The sequence below is a fragment of the Geotrypetes seraphini genome, chromosome 2, assembly GCF_902459505.1.
Source record: "Geotrypetes seraphini chromosome 2, aGeoSer1.1, whole genome shotgun sequence".
In the NCBI taxonomy this organism is placed as follows: Eukaryota; Metazoa; Chordata; class Amphibia; order Gymnophiona; family Dermophiidae; genus Geotrypetes; species Geotrypetes seraphini.
In genome coordinates, this window is record NC_047085.1 from 154293675 (window position 1) to 154314311 (window position 20637).

A 20637-nucleotide genomic window follows, 5' to 3' on the forward strand; every position below is an offset into this window, starting at 1 on the left:
GACCACTGCCCACCCCACCTGCCTGCCGCCGCTGCTCCCTACTCGCCGCCACTGCGCAGCAACTCCAGAAAGGTAAGGGCCAGTGTGCAGTGATTGCATGTCACCGGCCCACAAACCTTAACCCGACATCAGTTCTGACATCGGAGAGAAGGTCCGGGCCAGCCAATTGGCTGGCCTGGACCTTCTCTCCAATGTTGTGGGAAGGCTTGTGGGCCGGCAGCGTGCAATTGCTGCATGGTGGCCCTTCCCTTCCCGGAGTTGCAGTGGACCAGAGGCAGAGGAATCGGTGGCGGGTAGGTAGGCTTCAGCACGGCAGGGAGGGAGGGAGGAGGAAGGACAAAGGCTGGAAGGCAGTGAGGGGGAGGAGGGCAGGCTTTGGTGTGGCAGGGAGGGAGGGAGGACGAAGAACAAAGGCTGGAAGGCAGTGAGGGGGAGGGAGTACGAACTCGGGACATGGAAGGGAGGATGAAGGACAAAGGCTGGAAGGCAGTGAAGGGGAGGGAGGGCAAAGAAAAAAGGCTGGAAGGCAGTGAGGGGGAGGGGGCATGAACTCGGGACATGGGAGGGAGGGAATAGAAAGGGACAATTGTTAGGCTTGAGTGAAGAAAGGAAGGAGACTCATGAAATCACCAGACAACAAAGGTAGGAAAAAAATGATTTTATTTTTAATTTAGTAATCAAAATGTGTCAGTTTTGAGAATTTTTATCTGCTGTGTGTATTGTGTGTATATGAAAAATGAAAAAGAAACAGTTGCAGAGCCTGACAGGGAGGGAGGACAAGGTGCAGAGCCTGGAAAGACTGAGGGAGGCCGGGTGCAGAGTCTGGAAGGAGTGAGGGAGGCTGGGTGCAGAGCCTGGTATATATTACTACTCAATTTGGTTCAGAATGTTTTTTTTCTTGTTTTCCTACTCTAAATCTAGGGTGTATCTTATGGAGCAAAAAATACGGTAAGTAACCATTAACCGTAGAAAACATCAATTTTGGGTACAGTATAGAGATCTTATAATTTTACCTGTATTTTAGATTTTTTTCCATCATCAGGGCTGCTACTATTAGTACTCAAATCTGATTCACTGTGAATATAGCGAAGTGCAGATTCCACACTCTAATAAGAAAGAAAAATTCACCTGAAATAATGTTTTTTATATCCATCCCAACACCTCTGAATAAAAAAGACAAATTATATAAGATGTTTCTCAGATCTTTCTCCCTCTAGACAGAGAAAGAAAAAGCTATATTGGGAACCTTACCTAAATAATAAATTAGGTCATTGGACAGCATTTCATCGAGCAGTATTTAAGATGACATAGAATATCCTTTGATAAATTTCAGAGCTCTATAATAGGTTCTTCACTATCTGAGTTTCACACAATCACTGTTTTACTTTAAATCACTTCTGCTATATTTGTCAGATTTTACAGGCTAGAAAGATCTGCTAATTCTCCTTCAAATAAGCATTTAATATGTAATACAAGTAATGATGATCTTTGACAGAACACATTTTGCAATACAATTTCAGGAAACATCAGGCCAGATAATGGCAGAAGTTTGCAAGCAAGCATCTTGAGGATTACTCTGGTGTAGATTACATCACTATGGCAGATTGTAAATTGCTCACCACAGGCAAACAACAGGTATTTTCCTAAAAGTCAGTTTTCAGTTTTATTTTTCCTATTAGGGTCCCTGGATTGATTGTATTCCTTCACCAAGTGCAGCATAATTATATAACATTTCATGATATGTCTGAACATGATTTGATGTTCAAAAACTGCATATTAAAGAAGGTACCTTTGGTCAAGTTTGAATTTTGCAAATTCACAAACTACTTCATAACTCTTTACCTACAAATAATTTATATCTGTTTTGCAGTAGAAAGGATTCACACAGATATAATAAGTCAGATAAATTTATGTTCATATAAGCTCCTAGAGTTTGGAAAATCAGGGAGTAATTTTATAAAGCTTTTTTCTGTGTGAAAAGCCTATAGCACACTTTCATGAAAGCCACCCCATAAAAGAACATAAAGGGACTGATTCTATAAACGGTGTCTACATTGGTGATACCTAGCCGAATTTTGCACACAACTCAAAATTTCTTAAATGACTTTAATTGAAAATGCCATTAAATGTTAATTAAAAACCAATTTTAAACTAATTGAAATTGCACATGGAATAAAGAGCAGCACCTAGTGACACCTAGGTTGAGAGCCTATCGGTGCCCAACACCACCTACCTGAAAGTGGGTGTGGTTAGGGGCAGAGACTAGGCATGATATGACTTAGGCACAAGTAAATTAGGCCAGGATTTTATATTAGTGCCTAACATTATGATGTTTACTGGTGCCTACTGACACCTAGTTCACCAACAACCATGCCGAATGGCACCTAGGAGATAGGTGCCATTTTCAGAATCAGCCCCAAAATGTACATGAAGTGTGCACCTACATTTATGCAATCTGTGCATGTGCATTCCCAGGGACATGGTTTGGGTGACACAGAGTTGCAATGTACATGCACATATTTTATAGAATACAGCAGTACCTCAATTTATGAGTGCACCGGTTTGCGAGTGTTTTGCAAAACGAGTAAAAACATTTGCAAAATTGGCGCCTCAGAAACCGAGCTTGCCTCGATGTACGAGCGCCTCCCCCTGCGATCTTGCCCCCCCCTGCTCACGTCGCTCCTCCCCCGCCGCGGTCCGACATCCTCCCCATACCCATCACCCACCCGAACACATCACTTACCCCCCATCTGGCACCCGGCACCGGCACCAACGCACAGGACATGCCAGTGCCTGAAGATCTGTCGTCCTTTTCGCTGGGCCTTGAGCATCTGCGCATGCTCAAGGCCTTAGTTCCTGCTCTCTCTGAGATTCTCGGAGAGAGCAGGAACCGGCATGTCTTGTGCTGTGACAAACCTAGTACCAGCACTAGTTTTGCCCCTAACAGGATCCGGTGCAGAAGAGCTGACCAGATTGATTCTGGGCACCAACTGACCTCCCTTGCCCCTATGATCAGAGCAATAGTGATCTGGAGCAAAGGCAGGCAGACTGGCAATAGCAGCCTCCAGTCTATAAGGTAGCTAGAAAAGCCACGGAGAAACTAGCTGCACCTAGAAAAGCCAGGCAGGGAAAGGCTGCTTTGGAACCAAAGCCCATCCCCCTCTACAGGCTGAAGGGGATTGGTTCTGAGCTGTTTAAGAGCAGGCTGAAGCAAGCAGCAGGGGGAGGAGCAAGTGACCAAGGGGATTCACTTCTGCAGCCCAAGGCAGTGCAGGAACCGTGGAGCCAGGAAGCAGAGCCAGAAGTGCCAGATTGGCCCTTGCAGAAGGTGGAAGAAATCCTCCCCACCTCAGACTTCCAGATTCCTGATTGTGTGGAAAGCATGGAGGTACAAGTTGCTGGTCCCATACTTGAGAACCAGACATATCTTATGGACACAAATTGAACCAGGCAGTGAGTAGCTGGAAAGTAGTGAGTGTGGGGTGTTTTTGCCTTTCCTTTTGTGCAAGAAATGCCTGAAGAATTTACTGTTTGTCTTTGGAGCTAACTATTAGTTTGGTTTCAGAAATTTACTTACCTGAATGCTGGCAACTGGTTTTTTTTCCCTAAAAGTAAAGGTTGAAGTTATAGAACCTGAGAACTGTATGAATGAGTTTGTTTGGAGTTTTGCAACCATACTGTGGCTACCGTTTGTTGGTAGCTAATCACCTAATCTCACACAACTGCCTTGTCTTCCTGGAGGTAGCTGAAGAGACCAGGGATTCTTTGCAAGGCTGTGCTGTGGCTTGCTGCCAAACAAAGTTTCTAACATTGTCTGTGACACAAGTTTGTTTGGACCTTTACCTGACTGCTGGAAGTTATCTATGTTTCATGCCTCTAACAAATACTGCTGAGAGGAAGTTTGAGTTATGTTTGAATACCATTATAAAATATATTGCTGAATCAGAGTGCAAGAACTCTGGCAAGATAACCTGTATGGGATTTTTGCTTGTGTATTTTGAGTTTGCCTTTTACAACTGCATTTGTTTTGCCAATATTTGCCTTTTATGTTTCACCTTTTTGGGACCACCAAGTTCAGAATAAAACTTTGATTCTTTATTGAAGAACGTTGTCTGAGTGGTAATAACTTGGAGCCAATATTTACCCTTGTTTCCCAAGCCTAGGCATTCACCTAGGGCTGACTAAAAGTTCTGAAGATACCCTTTGTTATAGGGGACACGCCAGAATCTCAGTTTTTGTCATTGTGGATCTACGCTCTGAGGACAGGAGGACAGCCTAGAAGGATGGGAGATGGAGCAAAAGAATGCTAATGAAGCTCACTACAAAAATTCTCACGAGAAAGGATCGACTACTCGCAGGTTCAGGAATGGAGTGTCTATCGCACTAGAAACTGGATTTATATGCTGCAGTCTGTAATACTGAATGGATTAAAGGAGGAATTCATAAATAGGCACTAGCCGATTTAACATACACTAACCGCATTAGTGCATGCTAAATACTAAGAAGCCCGTTATATTCCATGGGGCAACTTAGTGTTTAGTGCACACTAGATCGTTAGCACCCAGCAATTTCAGGAACATCTTTGGGGGGGAGGAAAAAACTTTATCCACATTTTTAAAGTTTATTTCATCATATTTATGTAGATATTAATTTGCATACTGGGCCAATAAATGATTACCAAGGGTAGTCTTAGGATAGCTCCTTTTGCCAGATGCATGGTGTTTACTGAATATCTATGCAAATTATTCTGATTGTCTTTATAAAATGAGATGAGGTTCTTACCTTGCTAATGTCTTTTCCAATAGATAAGTGTGTCGTTATGGTCTAGCAGGTAATTTATCCATCGCAGAGAGCTCTACAGAAAGAATCCACTCCGGATTTTTTCTATAACCCTATAATCTGTTCAGCAAAGACAGGGTAGGAAGAAAAGGAGGGGGAGTAGCGTTATTTGTTAAAGATCATATTAAAAATATAGAACCTTATGTAAATGCAGTGCTCAGAGTTCCGCACTTTGGCACATTAAAGTATATGGAGTATATGCCGGAGCCTGAGTCTTTGGGCGGCACAGGTTCTATGGCCTGCATATATCTAGTAACCTCATAGTTGCTTGTACCTTGACCACCTTTGCCGGCCGCCATGCGTAAGAGTCCACAAACCAATCCATTAGAAGTTTGACAAATTCCAGCTTGTAGCCAGTCTGATTTCCAGGACCCAACAGTCGGATGAAATCTGAACCCAGGCCGGGAGAAATGCCAAGAGACAGCCCCCAATTATATGGGGGACCTCCTCTGACCTGGCATCATTGTGATTTCTTGGCGGAGGGTGTAGCACATGGTGCCGAGGTCTGGATCCTGAAAACCTTTGTAATGTGGAACTGGAATACTGCCGAGACCAACGGGAGCCATGAAAAGTAGAGTGCCCTGAACCTCTGGATCTGCTGTCAGGCAGAGTCTTGGGACAACAGTCCACCACACAATTCATGAGATCGACCAGACCTTCACCAAAAAACAACTGCTCCTTAAATGGGAGTCTGCTGAGAGTAGCTTTAGAGGTAGAATCTCCAGTAAGCAGAAATAGAATAAACTGATGCCTTACCCGTGACCTGAATAATATCAAAGAAATCATAGTTACATAATCCACTCCCAATAAAAGGAGCTGAAGTACTAGTTCATCACCTTCACGCTCCAAAGTATGTAGCCTAGAAAGGCAGGCACGTCACAAAGGACGCTGCTGAGGCTGCTTTGACTTCCAAAGTCAACGCCTCAAACAGTCTCTTGAGAACTACATCAACACGGCAGTCCTGCATATTTTTGAGCACCACACCGCCCTCACTCAGAAGAGAGGTGCGCTTAATAACTTTTACAAAAAAAGAATCCACTTTAGGCTGAATAAAGAGATGCTGGCACTCCTGTACCATAGGAAACAAGCAAGACATGGCTCTCGCCATCTTGAGAATACCACAACTCCATGACTAAGACATTAATGTCCGGATGCCAGGGAAATGTACAAGATTGAACCTTCACTCGACTCATAAAGAAGGAAGTAGAAGAAACTGGCAGAGAGTTTAAATTCAGTTCATGCAAAGACTCAGAAATCAGATATGGCAGGGCCAAGGGCTTAAGTGCAGGACCATGGGATCATCCCCAGGATCCAAGGCTATAATAGGATCAAAGGCACCAGCCTGCAGATCAGCTTCCCCCAATATGGGAGGTGCATCCATGGACAATAAGGGCACAATGAGAGAGCCATCATCTATATCCCCTACAAACAGGTTTCCAATGGGCTGGGCAATGCTAGATGCAAGACAGATATCCTGAGGGGCTGTAGCCTAACATGCAAAGTTTGAAGCGCAAGAAGTCTACACTTTGGGAAAATAACTCTCCTTAAAGGCTTTCCACATTAATTTGATGAATTCAGAAGAAAAAGGCGTACCATGGAGTGTAGAGTCGCTCTGCGAGGGCTCTTAAATTGCGTTTCTTAGGCTCTTTGGCTTCCGTGGGTTTGCGCAGGACGGTCACTGTTTCCGGGACCTGAGAAGAGAAATAGCCACCCTATCATCAAGCCGAGAAAGCAAAGGAGAGGCTAAAACACATGGCTCCTGCCTCTCCTTCCAGTACAGCATGGCACGTGGCACATAGATGCTCCCGAGGTGCTGAATTTGCACAATTCTGGCATGGATTAGTGGTAAAAGAGCACAAGGACTCCATTCCAACAAGTTTTGAGGAAAAAAAATAATAGATTTGAGCTGTAGGGCACGTTTGGAAAAAAGATCACTAAAAATTCAAGATGGCCACTGCCAGATTTTGGTGTCAAAAATTGCTGAAAAAACCCCCAAAGGTCAAAAAACGGCACATTTAGGATTTTTCAGGAGAGGGGAACATGCAGAAACCACCAAAAATTGAAATTTCAGACCCCTCCCCCCTCCTGATTTACCTCATAGGCTGTAAAAGCCTTACTCATCGTGTCCTGTGCTGGAAAAGTGCTGCAGCCTAACTAAGCTCTGTACAGTAGCTGGAAAAGGAAAATAAATCAGTGCCTCATGCTGAAAGCCCTTTCCAATTCTGATCTTTGGGTTGCCTGTCAGACCTGACATCTGACTGAACCTCCACCCATGCGGACTGACGGATGTGCTACAAGAAGAGGGGGAGGTAAAAATGTAGCTGGCACCCTGTTGAGCCTCTTACGGATGCCTAACAGTCTGCACTCAAACCCCTACTAAGCAGTAGGTGAGGGACGGTAAGCGAGGATGGCCCTGAGCTCCAAAAATACTTTTGCAGTCTGACCAACAGGTACCTTAATGAACTGGCCTGTCAGCAGCAGAACTAAGTTTTCTCCACGCAGGTAGAGCTGACTCTGAAATTGGTAAGCTACAAGCACTAAAACTGTCAAAAATTAACTGAAAAACAGAATAAAATAAAGAAAGAGAGCAGAGCAGAACAGAAAACCCCCTTCAGGCAAAAGGAAAAAACTTTAGATGGCTGTAAAGCTCCCAGTGAAGAGGTTACAGAAAAAATCTAGAGTGGATTCCTTCTGCAGAGCTTATGGTCATGGGGAAATTACCCACTTGTCCAAAATAACACCTACTGCACTGGAAACACGTACCTTTCTGGAGGTCTCACATAGATATGTCCTATCATAAAATCACTTTCCATCTACCATGGGTACCATCCAGTCTCTTGAAATGGCTGTGACAGTTTTTGCATGTGAATAGCCTGGAGATATATATATGCATCTGAGCTTTTTGGAAAATCAGGACTAACATAGCTTCAGTGCACTACTATTATTGCTACTTTTATTCTTTCCAACCCAACAATGTGGGGGGGAAAATTATACATAAAGGATTAAGCAGGTCTGGGGGAAAAATACATCTCCAAAATCTAACGGAAAAGGACCAAATTTGGTGTATGGGAAAATGGTTAAAAGACACATCAAGTTTAAAAATAAGCAGATCAGGCTATGGGATCGAGAGAAATAAGCTCCCCCCAAAATTGGCCCAATGCAGTTGTATGGGAGCTGTTCCAGCTTCTCATAAGCATTATACTGAAACACAACTGTTAGGAATTGCTCCTTTCAACAACCTCTCCTGGACACAGACACACACACCACACGCGCGCACACACACGCGGCCTGAAAATAATGCCATGAGGCATGTTCTTATGCTTTTTGCCTCTAACACCCTAGTCCTGATCAGCTGCCTCTTAGGTGATTCAAATATGTGTTTCAATTTTCTTTGTTGTAAATTTTACTGTGAAACCTAGTGACTGAATTGTATAGATTTCTTCATGGCTGCTCTGTGTACTGCCAACTAAAACCTGTAAAACTGCAAACTCCATTTTCCCAAATCTGTTTTCAGTGACATCTAATAGTTTAATGTTACGTTTTATTTTTCTTTCCTAAAACAGAATGCTTGGTATTGGTCCAGTCACATAATTCCCTTTTCTCGTAAACATACACATACAGAAAGAAGGGTTTGAAAAATATTCTGTGAGCCACTTATATATCTTCCCCACTTGTTGTAGTATCAGATTATTACATAAAAACTGCCCAGAAACTTCTCAACATGTTACCTCATTAGGATCACTTATTAAAGGCACAAAATCATCCTGAATTAGTGCACAGTGCAGCCGGGCTTCATGGGTTAGTTCACTATGGTACATTCTTTTCCTATTTAGACCTGCTGCTGTCCCATCTTCCTGAGTGTCCATGTTGGAGGCTCTGAGTGCAGCAGAAAGTACATCCACTTGTGCTATATTTAAAAAAAAAATTAAAAAAAATGAATTAATTGCATAGAGAAGAAAGAGCAATATTATTTTCTAATACAGAGTTAAAGGTTTAGGGTGTACACCTATGTCACAATTGTTAACATTTTGCAGCAGGCCTCTACAATCCAAATGTCAATCTTATTTTAGTGTACCTGCTAGGTTCCACTTGTTCCTTTGGCATTCCAAATCAAGTAGAACTAGACCAGCGGTCTCAAACTCGCGGCCCTCCAGGTGCTATTTTGCAGCCCGTGGTCTGGACGCGATGATCAACTGCTCCCTTGCTGCAGTTGATTGTTCCGGTCAAAGCTGTGGCTGGCGGCGGCTCTTCGCACCATCCACACCAACATTTCTCTTCCACCTTCCCTTCCATGTGGAGCAGCAGCATGTCTGGCCGGCTCCCTTGCTCAGTCGATCGTTCCGTTCAAAGCAGCGAGTGGCGGCTCCTCACGCTATCCACTCCTGCATCGGAAGCCTCTCTGACATCACAACATCAGAGAGGCTTCTGACGCAGGTGCGGATCTCCGAGGAGCAGCCACTCGCGGCTTTGAACGGAACGATCTACTGATCAAGGGAGCCGGCCAGACATGCTGTTGCTTCACAAGGAAGGGGAGGGGAAAGAGAAATGCTTCTTCTGCATAGGAAAGGGGGACCCTAGGGAAATGCTGCTGCTGCTGCACAGGGAAAGGGAGAAGGAGGGAAGGGGGGAAGAGAAATGCCTCTGCTGCACAGGAAAGGGGGAAGGGAAATGCTGCTGCTGCTGCACAGGGAAAGGGAGGGGGAGGGAAAGAGGAAAAGAAATGCTTCTACTGCACAGGAAAGGGGAAGGGAAATGCTGCTTCTGTTGCTGCTGCACCCAATTGGGGAAAGAGAGGGAAGGAAGGAGAAGGAACACAAGGGAGAGGAGAGGAACAAGAGATGCCAAGTTCATGGGAGGGAGGGAGGGAAGGAAAGGAGATACCAGACCATGGAGGGGGAGGGGGAGGGAGAGATTCCAGGGCATGGGGGGAGGGAAGGAGACAGATGCCAGACCAGGAGAAAGGAAGGAAAGAGATGTCAGACTATGGAAATAGGACGGAAAAAGAGAGAGATAGGAAGGGAAGTTAAGACATGGAAACGTAGATTTTGAAAAGAAAGCAGAAAAATTGAATATTAAGTTAATACCAAAGATGAATGCAAGGCAGAAAGTGAAGACAGAGAGAAAAACAGTCAGAGGACAAGAAGGCCCTGGAAACATAGTTAAAAGCACAGAAAAATAAAGTCACCAGCCAACAAAGGTAGGGAAAATGATTTTATTTTCAATATAGTGATTGAAATGTGTCAGTTTTGAGAAAGAAAAGATATTAAACTTTAAATGTGAGGGCTGCAGAAAAAAATAGAGTACTTGGAGGGCCGCAGAAAAAATAGTTAATATCTTATTAAAGAAATGACAATTTTGCATAAGGTAAAACTCTTTATAGTTTATATATCTTTTCTTTTAACTGTTAAAGGAAAGTTTTATAAACTATAAAGAGTTTTACCTCATGCAAAATTGTCATTTCTTTAATAAGACATTAACTATTTTTTCTGCGGCCCTCCAAGTACCTACAAATCCAAAATGTGGCCCCAAAAAGGGTTTGAGTTTGAGACCACTGAACTAGACAATCCCACCTATTGCAGTAACAAGCCTTTGTCAGGAGCCACAAACAGCAGTGATCTATGTAATATGACAAATATGGTTGTTAAGTGTTGCTGTTGACCAATATTGGAGAGACCGTTCCCTAAGGGCAAAAAATGTTTCTGCAGCATCCTTAGTTTTGGTTGGCCTGAAAAGTAAAAGCTGCAGCCAAAAATTCAATTTGGATCCTCCGCATGGTAGTAAACATCTGCCACTTGAGCTGTTTGGCTGACTCCAATTTTTAATGTTTGTATTGTTTTATTCTTGGATTGTACTGAGCATCCTCAATCATATTTTAAATAACTAAAAACAGATTCTAGTCCATCAGAGGGAAGTAAGAAAAACAAATGAAAATAAGGCAATTCAATAGATCTATTAAGGGCATAACTTAGCTTTTGGGACTGCACACCCATTATGCTCAAGAAAAATAATTAAAACTTATGTTAAAGGTGGTAAAGGCTTGAGGGGAACACTGATGAATACAATAGTGAAAACCAAGAATCAAAAGACATATACAGTTATATCAAACATCTGCCAGAACACTAGTGGAAGTCTAATACTATGGTAACTAAATTTCCTTTTGTGTATTTTGTGTCAGATTTCATGAGTTATAACACTGAAACAATTCAGATTATCTGCCTCTCATCTGCTCATAAGGTGATAAAACCGATCACTCTGGACTGGTTTAGCAGAATAAGGAATTTCTGCATTAAGATGATATGTGAATTCTTTGAAGGCTGTTATGTAACCTCATATGCTTTACGGATGCAGCACAATTTAATATAAAATACGAGGAAACTTTTTTTTTAGGAGGACCACTGATGATAAATACTGTACCTTATTCACTGCAAGCCTGCTGAGGTAAACTTTTTTTTTCTTTTTACTGTTATGCAGGCCTGTTTAATTAAAACTTTATATACTGCTAAAACTTTACAGTATACAATACAGTGTTCTCCCTAGGGCCTTTTACCCGGGCGGTCCATCCGGCTAATTTAGATGATCACCCGGCTATTATCTGCTGCTGCTGCTGCCGCCACCGCTGCTGAACATAAAAAAAAAAAAAACACAAAACAAAAAACGGCTTGGAGATTTCAGCCTGTAGCGAACTTATGCTCCGGGGCTCTGACGTGTGTGTGCCGGCTTCCCTTCTCTTCACTCCGAAACTGGAAGTTATGTCCGGGGGGGGAGGGGGGGGAGAGAGAAGGGAAGCCGGCACACACATGTTGAGAGCCCTGAAGCAAGCGTTCGCTACGGGCTAAGGCGGGAGACAGGTCAGTGAAGCTTTCCATTTGCTCTTCTTGCTGCCGGGTCCTTCCTACTTTCAGTTTCTGCAAAGGCAGGACCCGGCAGCATTTCCCCAACAGGTCCATCGCGATCTTGGGCCGATCAGCCTTCCTCTCCCCGACGGCAGAATTGACATCGGGGAGAGGAATGCTGGTCGGCCCCGAAGCAGGGAGAGCTTGGGGCGGCGTCGGTGTCGGCTTTGGGGCCTGTTATCCATTGGTGGCGGCTTCCTTAAACTAAACAAAAAGAGAGCCTTTGTTTTGGTGACTACAATTCCCTTCCTCATAGAGACTGATGTTAGTCTCGGGAGAGAAACTTAAAAAATAAAAATCTAAAGTTTTTGATGTTTTTCTAAATACTGAGTTAATCTGATCTCCAAAATTCAGATATGTTTTTCTTCAGGCTAAGACAACTTAGATCGATAAGTTATGTTTTAACCCAGAATAGTTTCAAGATAGTTGCACAGGCTCCCCTATTTGGACTTTTGCAACTCTCTATATTCTGGTATCACAGAATGAATTCAAACAATTACAACTGCTCTATAACACTGCAGCCAGACTAATCTTTCAAGTACACCAATTTGAGCAGGCCAGCCCATTGCTGCGATAACTCCACTGGTTGCCAGTGAAAAAAAGAACACTGTTCGAGACTGCTTGTATTGTCTACAAGGGACTAATATCTGATATTAAGGTATCATTCTCCTTCAGCAATTCAAGAACAATACAGTGGCATAAATTGACCTACCATTTGCTCTTCTAATTTGCCGGCAGTGGCAGTGGCTTGGGGGAGGGCAGGGAGAAAGAAAGAAAGGGAGCAGGCAGGGAGACAGAAGGAAAGAAGAGAAACAGAAAAAAAGAAAGGGGGCATGAAGAGAGAAAAAAGGAAAGGGAGGCAGAGAGAAAGAAAGGGCAGGGAGAGAGGAAGAAAAAGTTGGGGGAAGGAATGAGGTCTGGAGGAGAGGAAGCATACAGGCTGAAAGAAGGGAAGAAAGATTGGATGCACAGTCAGAAGAAGAAAGTGCAACCAGAGACTCATGAAATCACCAGACAACAAAGGTAGGGAAAATGATTTTATTTTCAATTTAGTGATCAAAATGTGTCTGAATTTATATCAGCTGTCTATATTTTACACTATGGTCCCCTTTTACTAAACCGCAATAGAGGTTTTTAGCACAGGGAGCCTATGAGCGTCGAGAGCAGCGCTAGACATTCAGCGCAGCTCCCTGCACTAAAAACTGCTATCGTGGTTTAGTAAAACGGGAGAGGGGTATATTTGTCTATTTTTGTATGGTTGTTACTGAGGTGACAATGCATAGAGTCATCTGCTTTGACCTCTTTGAAAAAACCCCGGAATAGGAATGATAATAACAGAGGAACAGATGAAACCGGTGTCGAGGGTTCAACATGTTTAGTCTTTCTAACAGACTTGCTTGACTTAAGCGACATCGACACTGACTCTGGTGACACCACTGATCGATGTCGAACCGAATCCAACACCGCGCCAGAAGAAAGTCTGCTCAGTACCAAGGAATCCTTCTTCGTCGGCATCGGGGTATGAAACCCTGCTCGCATCGATGCTGATCGAGACGATGACAAAGTCGATGCCGTTACCATGGGCTCAGACTGGAGTAGCCGGTGTCGACATAACAGGAAGCAGTAATTGTAACTGCTCCCTTAAGTGCTCTCGCAATTGCTCTTTAACCACTGAAGCAATTTTGTCTTCGAGAGACTGCACCGGTACCACTTGTTTCTTCACTGGTACCTTTGGTGCCGCTCGACGCTCCGGAGACGAGGAGGCTGATGACGAGGCACTCACCTCTATTGAAGCGGAGCGTTTCTTGGGACGTCTCGAGGTTGGCAGGACTTGACTCACTGCACTAGTGACCTGAGACCCTGAAAAGGAAGGGGAAGGCTTCTTAGCCAGCTTACTCACTGACACCAACGGAGAATCCTGCGATGTTGAGTGCTGGGATGAAGACTTCGGCATAGCCTCCGCTACCTGGGTCGATGCGAATCACCCTCCATGCCGGTACCGAATAATAATTGTTGTTGAAGCCGATGATTTTTCAATGTCCTTTTCTATAAAGTGGAACAGCGTGTGCAAGTCTCTGCCCGATGATCCAGCCCGAGGCAATGAAGACATCAACGATGAGGGTCCATAATAGAAATCGGATGAGCACAGCATTCACACTTTTTAAATCCTGTCGATGGACGTGACATAGAGGAAAAAACAGCCTCAGCCAAATCGAAAGTCGAAGGTTGAGTCTGATAAAAGGCCCCGCAGGGCCAAGTTCGCGAAAGCGAAAACGTAAATTTTTTTTTTTTTTTTTTTACTAACGACAACTAAATAAAATAAAATATAACAAAAAACAACAAAGTACGATCACAAAAGATCAAGAAAATGAAACCGCGCGAGCGAGAAGGCAGTTGAAAACGCACAAGCAAAAAGAGCCAACTGACTAGCTCCGCAGAAACTAAATAACTGACGGACCGTGCGCCTACGGCGGGCGGGAAGGCACTCGCGCATGCGCGGTAGGGATTCAAGAACTTTCTAAGTTCTTAAAGTGGTCCGTACCGAGGGCTCCGTGGTGATGTCACCCATCTGTGAGAATATAGGCCTGCCTGTCCTGGGATAAAACAAGTTACCCATGTACAACAGGCCTCTGAAAACTGGCTCCTCCATTCCTTATAGCTATAAATATGCACACTGTTCACAGTATGGATACATTTGTAAGAAAAAAAAGTGTGAGATTACAGCAGAGGGAAAATGTAATTAGGAATTTCACTTTGAAATCTCTGCATATACTTTTATCTTAACACTGGTTCTAGAGAATGACACAAGGACAAATTTTTCCCTGTCCCCGCAGGAAGTCAATTTCCCCGTCCCATCCCTGCAAGTTTTGTTGCTGTCCCTGTCTCATTCCTGTAAGCTCTGCCTTAACCACACAAGCCTCGGACACTTATGATTTTAAAGTGTTTGAGACTTGTGCAGATGAAGAGAGAGCTTACAGGAAAAGAACTTGCTGGGATGGGAAAATGAGTTCCAGCGGGGATGGAGAAAAATTTGTCCCCGTGTCATTCTCAAATGGGTACAAAACATCTGCTCTTCCTGCTAGTCCAAACCTTGTCTTTGAAAATTAAACTTGAAAACCCCACAGGTACCCCTCTTATGACTATATTTGAGTCCAAACCTTTGAACTCTCTCCCACTCTACAATCAACTAAGCATGTTACCTCAAATTCATGAAATGGCTAAAATCTGGCTATTTCAATTAGCCTTTGGATGACCTTCAGGTTATACTTTCCTTTCTTCTCTCCCTCCTCTTTTCTCCCCGTCCTGCTTTCTCCTTAATCCATCTTCCTCTTTATTTTGCCCCTTTCCCTCTCTAATTTCTCCCTTTTTTGCAATGCTATAAACTTCTTTGTTTTTACCACAGGCATCTATAGTAGTATATCAAGAGCTTGTAATAAATAAATATTTATAAATAAATACCTTTAATGTCTGGGTCATCTATGTGAGGTTCTAAATTTTCTAGCATTTCTTCTAATTCCTTCCTTGTAGCCATGGTGATGTTGGAAACAGGTGATGGAGTAATGTCCTGTGTCCTCTGCTGACTCTTGGGGCTACATTTTACTTCAGGTACCACCTGTGCCTGCAGCAATTCCAAATCAATATCTATCTCAGGAATAGGAGTCCTCCAATAATGGAAGGAGTTGTATAACTCATGCTCAGAAACAGAGTCTGTCTGTGAACTGAAGCTAGATCTCCTATGAGCCTCTGTGCTAGAAACATTAGGCTCAAGTTCATTTTCATCAACTACTTCATTGCAGGGCTCCAGGGATGTAGTACATTCTAAAGACTTAGCAGGCTGGATATCAGTTTCCTTCCAAAATCTACCAGTTATTTCATCCTCTGTCTGAGTTTCCAATTCCACTGTTAAATTAACATCACTGCTGTCTACAAAAGGATCTTCAATCTCACTGTCGCTGATATCTTCTGGCAAGACATCCCCGGAGGCATCCACTCTGACAACCCCGGAGGCATCCACTCTGACAACCCCGGAGGCATCCACTCTGACATCCCCGGAGGCATCCACTCTGACATCCCCTGAGTTTCTGATCTTTTCACTGCTGAAAGTCAAAGAAATGGAAATTATAGTATTTAATGTGAAACCAGTTTTTAAAGCAAGATATTCTGCTAATGTGCAATATTTTTTTCTCACTTTTTGAGAAACTATATTGCTCATACCAAGTAAAAATGGTAATCTTACAACAGACCACCTACATTTTATGGTCGTTGTATGCACAAAAGGGACAGTATGCACATACTGTATTTTCCCTTTGAAGTTACCTCAAAGACTATATATATCTACACACACATATTCATAGGCATTCACAAATTTGCCATTTTATTTTATGAGCTTATGCAAATATTTTATAAAATACTCATACATGCCTAAGTCCAAACCTCACCAAAACCACATACCCAACAACATCTTCAGCCCGGTCAGACAAATTTATGCACACAGATTTAGCTGCATATATGCTAGGCAATTGAAGAAGCAACTTTTGTACATAAAAAATTTTTATCCTTTTAAATATTAAAACCACATTTTGGGGTTATTTAAGCAAAAACAGTTTATAAAAAAGCAAAAATAAACTTTAAGCATCCATACCTATTACAATCTCCTGCTGGTTTACCATCCTCTGTAGGCCTACCATCTTCCTCCTTAAAATACTGGATAGAGCTAGATGGGTTTGCAAATGTGGATATAAAAGGTCCCAGAGATTGAAAGGCAGCTTGGCGCACCTAACAAGAAGTCCAAGACAAATCAGTAATGAAATACAGCTTTTAAAATATTATTTTTCTATAAACTAGAAGACTATTTATGATCTCCAAAAAACAGAAGAGCAATTAAGTCCAGCATCTTAGGCTCTCTAATCCTTGATCAGCTACTAATCACTTGGGCTTATAGACAATTTTGTACCATAGCTTATACAACTGTATTTCTAACTGTATCTAGAATGAACGTTCTTTCTTCCTAAAGTTCACCTTGGGAATAATGAGGTCTGCAATCCTAATAGATACTGAATAACCACAATGGAAGACTGCAAAAATAATGTAATCTTACGTTTACTATGCCAATCACTTGTTTTGTTCTTCTCTCTCTCTCTCTGGCAGGTCAATGACTGCTTTTTCCTATAGCTGAAGTAAACTTCAGTGCAAAAATGAGAACTAAATCTAGGTACTGTACATTAAGTTACAGGTAGCTCTGGTAAAATAGACAATGACCTTGGGAAGGGCAATTTTCAAAGCCATTTCCTTGAACAATTTTGCCTGCCCAATACATACCCAAAAAAGCACTTAGTCAACAATACTGGTTCAAAATGAATCCTTATACATTTATCCACTTTTTATTTTAACTTGTTTTACTTTTTCTAAAGAGAGGAAAAAGGACCTCAGATACCTTACATTGAGACTAAAAGTCGTCTCAATATAACATAGGTTCAAATCTCTTTCATTGGTCCTTAAAAAACACCTCTCAATTTCTTGTATTATATCACTAATGTTTATTATAATTTGATTGTCTACTAACTTACAACAGATCTAAGCAGTTACATTCAAAATATAAAGGAAAGGAACTCCATAAAATTAATAGAAAAGACCTCAAGCTATACATATCAAGCTAAAATTTTTAACGTGCAAAAGTGTCTCTACTATATCCCTCTGAACCAATCAGCGATCAGCGGTGCCCTAGACATGTATCAATAGATGTGATCATCTTATAAATTCTATATATTGAATACTTGTTTGAAAAAATATTTTATATCTTGTATAATTTTCCTATAATCTAATCAATTTAGGCAATTGATTCCATGCTGGCACTGAGTAATAAAGAGCCCTGGATCTTGTTGACCCCCCACCCCACCTGGCTTTTTTTAAATATAAATTGCAGATATCACTAATCTCTGATCTTGCAACAATCTAAGCATTCTCATTGGTATATATGAGATTGTGAAAACGTGTAAAAAGTCAGCTATTTGACAATACAATGCCTTATGAGTTAATGTCAACATTTTGAATATACTGTAATTCTGTAAGTAATCAGCAACCAATGATAGTGTATATAAAGGGGAGTAAAATTATCAAATTTTGTATTATTTCCTAACATCTTCAGAGCTGTATTTTGTAATGTTTGTAAATACCTTAATCTTAGAAGTGCCTGCATAAGCAATGTTGCAATAGTCTAACTTTGATACTAAAAATGCATGAATAAGTGTAAGAAATGCTGATTCTTCAAAGTATTGTCTAACAGTGCATAATGACCTTAAGGTATAAAATCATTTTTTGGTAATTTCTGAAATCTGATCATTAAAAGAAAGCTAATAATTGAGGATAATCCCCAAATATTTGAATTTACTTACCAACAGAATAGGGTTCCCAGCTAGAGAAAGAGTAATTTTGGGTTGAAGCCCCAAATTGGTGAACCAATATGAGGTGTATTTATCAATATTCAGGATTAACCTATGTGTCTTTAACCACTGATTGATACTTAAAAGATAGTCTTGAATCCTGGTCAGATCTAAAGTTTGTGAATTTACTTTGGCCACAATAAGTATGTCTTTAACAAAGCAATAAAAGCATAGTTACTCACCTGTAGCAGGTGTTATATGAGGACAGTAGACAGATATTCTCACATGTGGGTGGAGGTATGTTATCCACAGAGCCTGATACAGTCAAAAAGTGTACTGTCACTAAGACTTTTGAAGAACGCCCGTACCGCACATGTGCCGGTGACTTCCTGCCCATTGTCGGCTCGCAGGACCATCAGCTCATTAGCAAAACTAAGAAGCCAACTAGGGGAGGTGGGAGAGTTGTGAGATTATCTTCCTACTGTCCTCAGAAAACAACTGTTATAGGTGAGAAACTATGCTTTATCCAAGGACAAGCAGGCAGTATATTCTCACATGTGGGACTCTCTAGCTGCCAGGATCATGCCTCTGAGAAGAGAGTTATTGACAACTACCATGAGCCTGGCAAAATCAACAAGGTTGGAGGGAAGTTGGCATCTAAGTAGAAAATAAATTTTATAGAATTGCTTAGCTGAATCAACTATCCTGTCTGGCATGATTCTCCAAACAATAGTGGGATGTGAAGGTAAGGATTGAGGACCAGGTGGCTGCTTTACAGATGTCCTTGATGGGAGTGGAAAAAAACAGAAAAAGAGTGGGGAAGGGACACAGTCGACCAACTTCAGAAAAATAAATTTATTGATAAAACATATAAATAGCTAACATATACAAGAAATGATGCAAGCCCAACAAAGAGTATTTCAATCCTTTTTGAACTGGACCCCAACATGGTCCGTGTTTCGGCTTAAAAAGCCTTCCTCGGGGGTGTATAAATAAAGGTCAGTAGATGGCGCCAAAGTACTTGTTAAAAAACCAAAAAGGATGCTCTCAATATGTAGTCAAAAGCCTGCAACTCGACGTGGTTCCAGTCTGCATATACAGTCATGTGAAAAAATTAGGACACCCCATGAAATATTTAGTTCTTTCTTAAGAAATGTTCACATATCGATGTCAATTTTTTTTTTATTTATCTCTGTAAAAGAAAGTGATGTAATTGCAGATAGACAACAAAAAAATTCCTTGATTTACTCATGAAAAAAGATATCAACAAAAATGTGTATTCTAACTGAGGAATAAATTAGGACACCCTATACCCTAAAAGTTAGTGTTAACCCCCCTTTGGCTGAAATAACTGCAGTGAGACAATTCTTGTAGCCATCTACCAGTCTCTGACATCCGTCTGAGGAAAGTTTGACCCGCTCCACAATGCAGAATTCTTTCAGCTGTGAGATGTTTGAGGGGTTTCTTGCATGTACAAATCGCCCCACAGCAATCGTTTCAAATCGCCCCACAGCATTTCAATGGGATTAAGATCAGGGCTTTGACTCGGCTACTCCAGGACTCTCCATTTCTTAGTTTTCAGCCAGTCCTTGGTGGATTTACTGGTATATTTTGGGTTATTTCCGTGTTGCAGGGTCCAGTTCTGCTTCAGCTTTAATTTTCTTACAGATTGTCTCACATGTTCCTCAAGCACCCTCTGATACACGGTAGAATTCATGGTGGATTCTATGATGGTAAGCTGGCCAGGTCCTGTTACAGCAAAGCATCCCCAAACCAAGACACTTCCACCTCCATGCTTCACAGTTATTATGAGGTTCTTTTCCTGGAATACTGTATTTGGTGTACGGCAAACATGTCCTCTTTCTGGTGTCCAAATAATTCAATTTTAGACTCATCTGTCCATAGAACACTATTCCAGAAGTCCTGGGGTTTGTCTATGTTCTCTCTGGCAAACTTTAGCCTGGCCTTGATATCTCTCTTAGAGAGCAAAGGTTTCCTTCTTGCATACCTCGCATGCAAGTTAAATTTGTGTAGTCTTTCTGATTGTAGGAACATGCACTTTCACATCAACAGTAGCAAGAGCCTGCTGTAGGTTCTGTGATGACATTTTAGGGTTTTTGGAGACTTCTTTTAGCATCTCGAGGTCTGCTTTGGACAGCCAGATCTTGGCAGCTTGAATAGCCAGACCTGGGCATGTGGGCAGTTGTTTGGAAAGTCCTCCACTTGTACACTATTTTCCGGACTGTGGAATGGCTAATGTCAAATTCTTTTGAGATCTTTTTAAATCCCTTACCAGACTAATAAGCTGCTATAATCTTCTTTCTGAAGGCCTCAGACAGCTCTTTTGATCTCACCATGGTGTTCACTCTCACCACAGCAGTCATGAGCACACCAAACTAAATGTTTAAGTAGGGCAAACCTCTGCACTTTTGACTGGGCTAGCAGTCTTTTTAACCATGACAGGAGCTTCCCTGTCACAATATCCAGAAAACCTGGCCTGCCAGTAGATCTTGAGGACTGGACTT

At 42.0% G+C, this 20637-nt stretch overlaps 1 protein-coding gene across 7 annotated transcripts in view; it reads right to left on the bottom strand.

The window, feature by feature from the left end:
* The window catches only part of PPP4R1 (protein phosphatase 4 regulatory subunit 1), a 354086-nt gene that overhangs the window by 111721 nt on the left and 221728 nt on the right, over positions 1 to 20637 (bottom strand). For 6 of the 7 annotated variants that reach the window (XM_033934063.1, XM_033934068.1, XM_033934065.1 and 3 more), the window contains 4 exons: positions 16375 to 16508; positions 15192 to 15829; positions 8568 to 8746; positions 1014 to 1106 (listed from right to left, as the gene is read on the bottom strand). In XM_033934063.1, coding sequence (XP_033789954.1) covers positions 1014 to 1106; positions 8568 to 8746; positions 15192 to 15829; positions 16375 to 16508 — 1044 coding nt within the window. The remainder of the gene's footprint in view (positions 1 to 1013; positions 1107 to 8567; positions 8747 to 15191; positions 15830 to 16374; positions 16509 to 20637) is intronic. The other variant, XM_033934064.1, reaches the window with a different exon arrangement.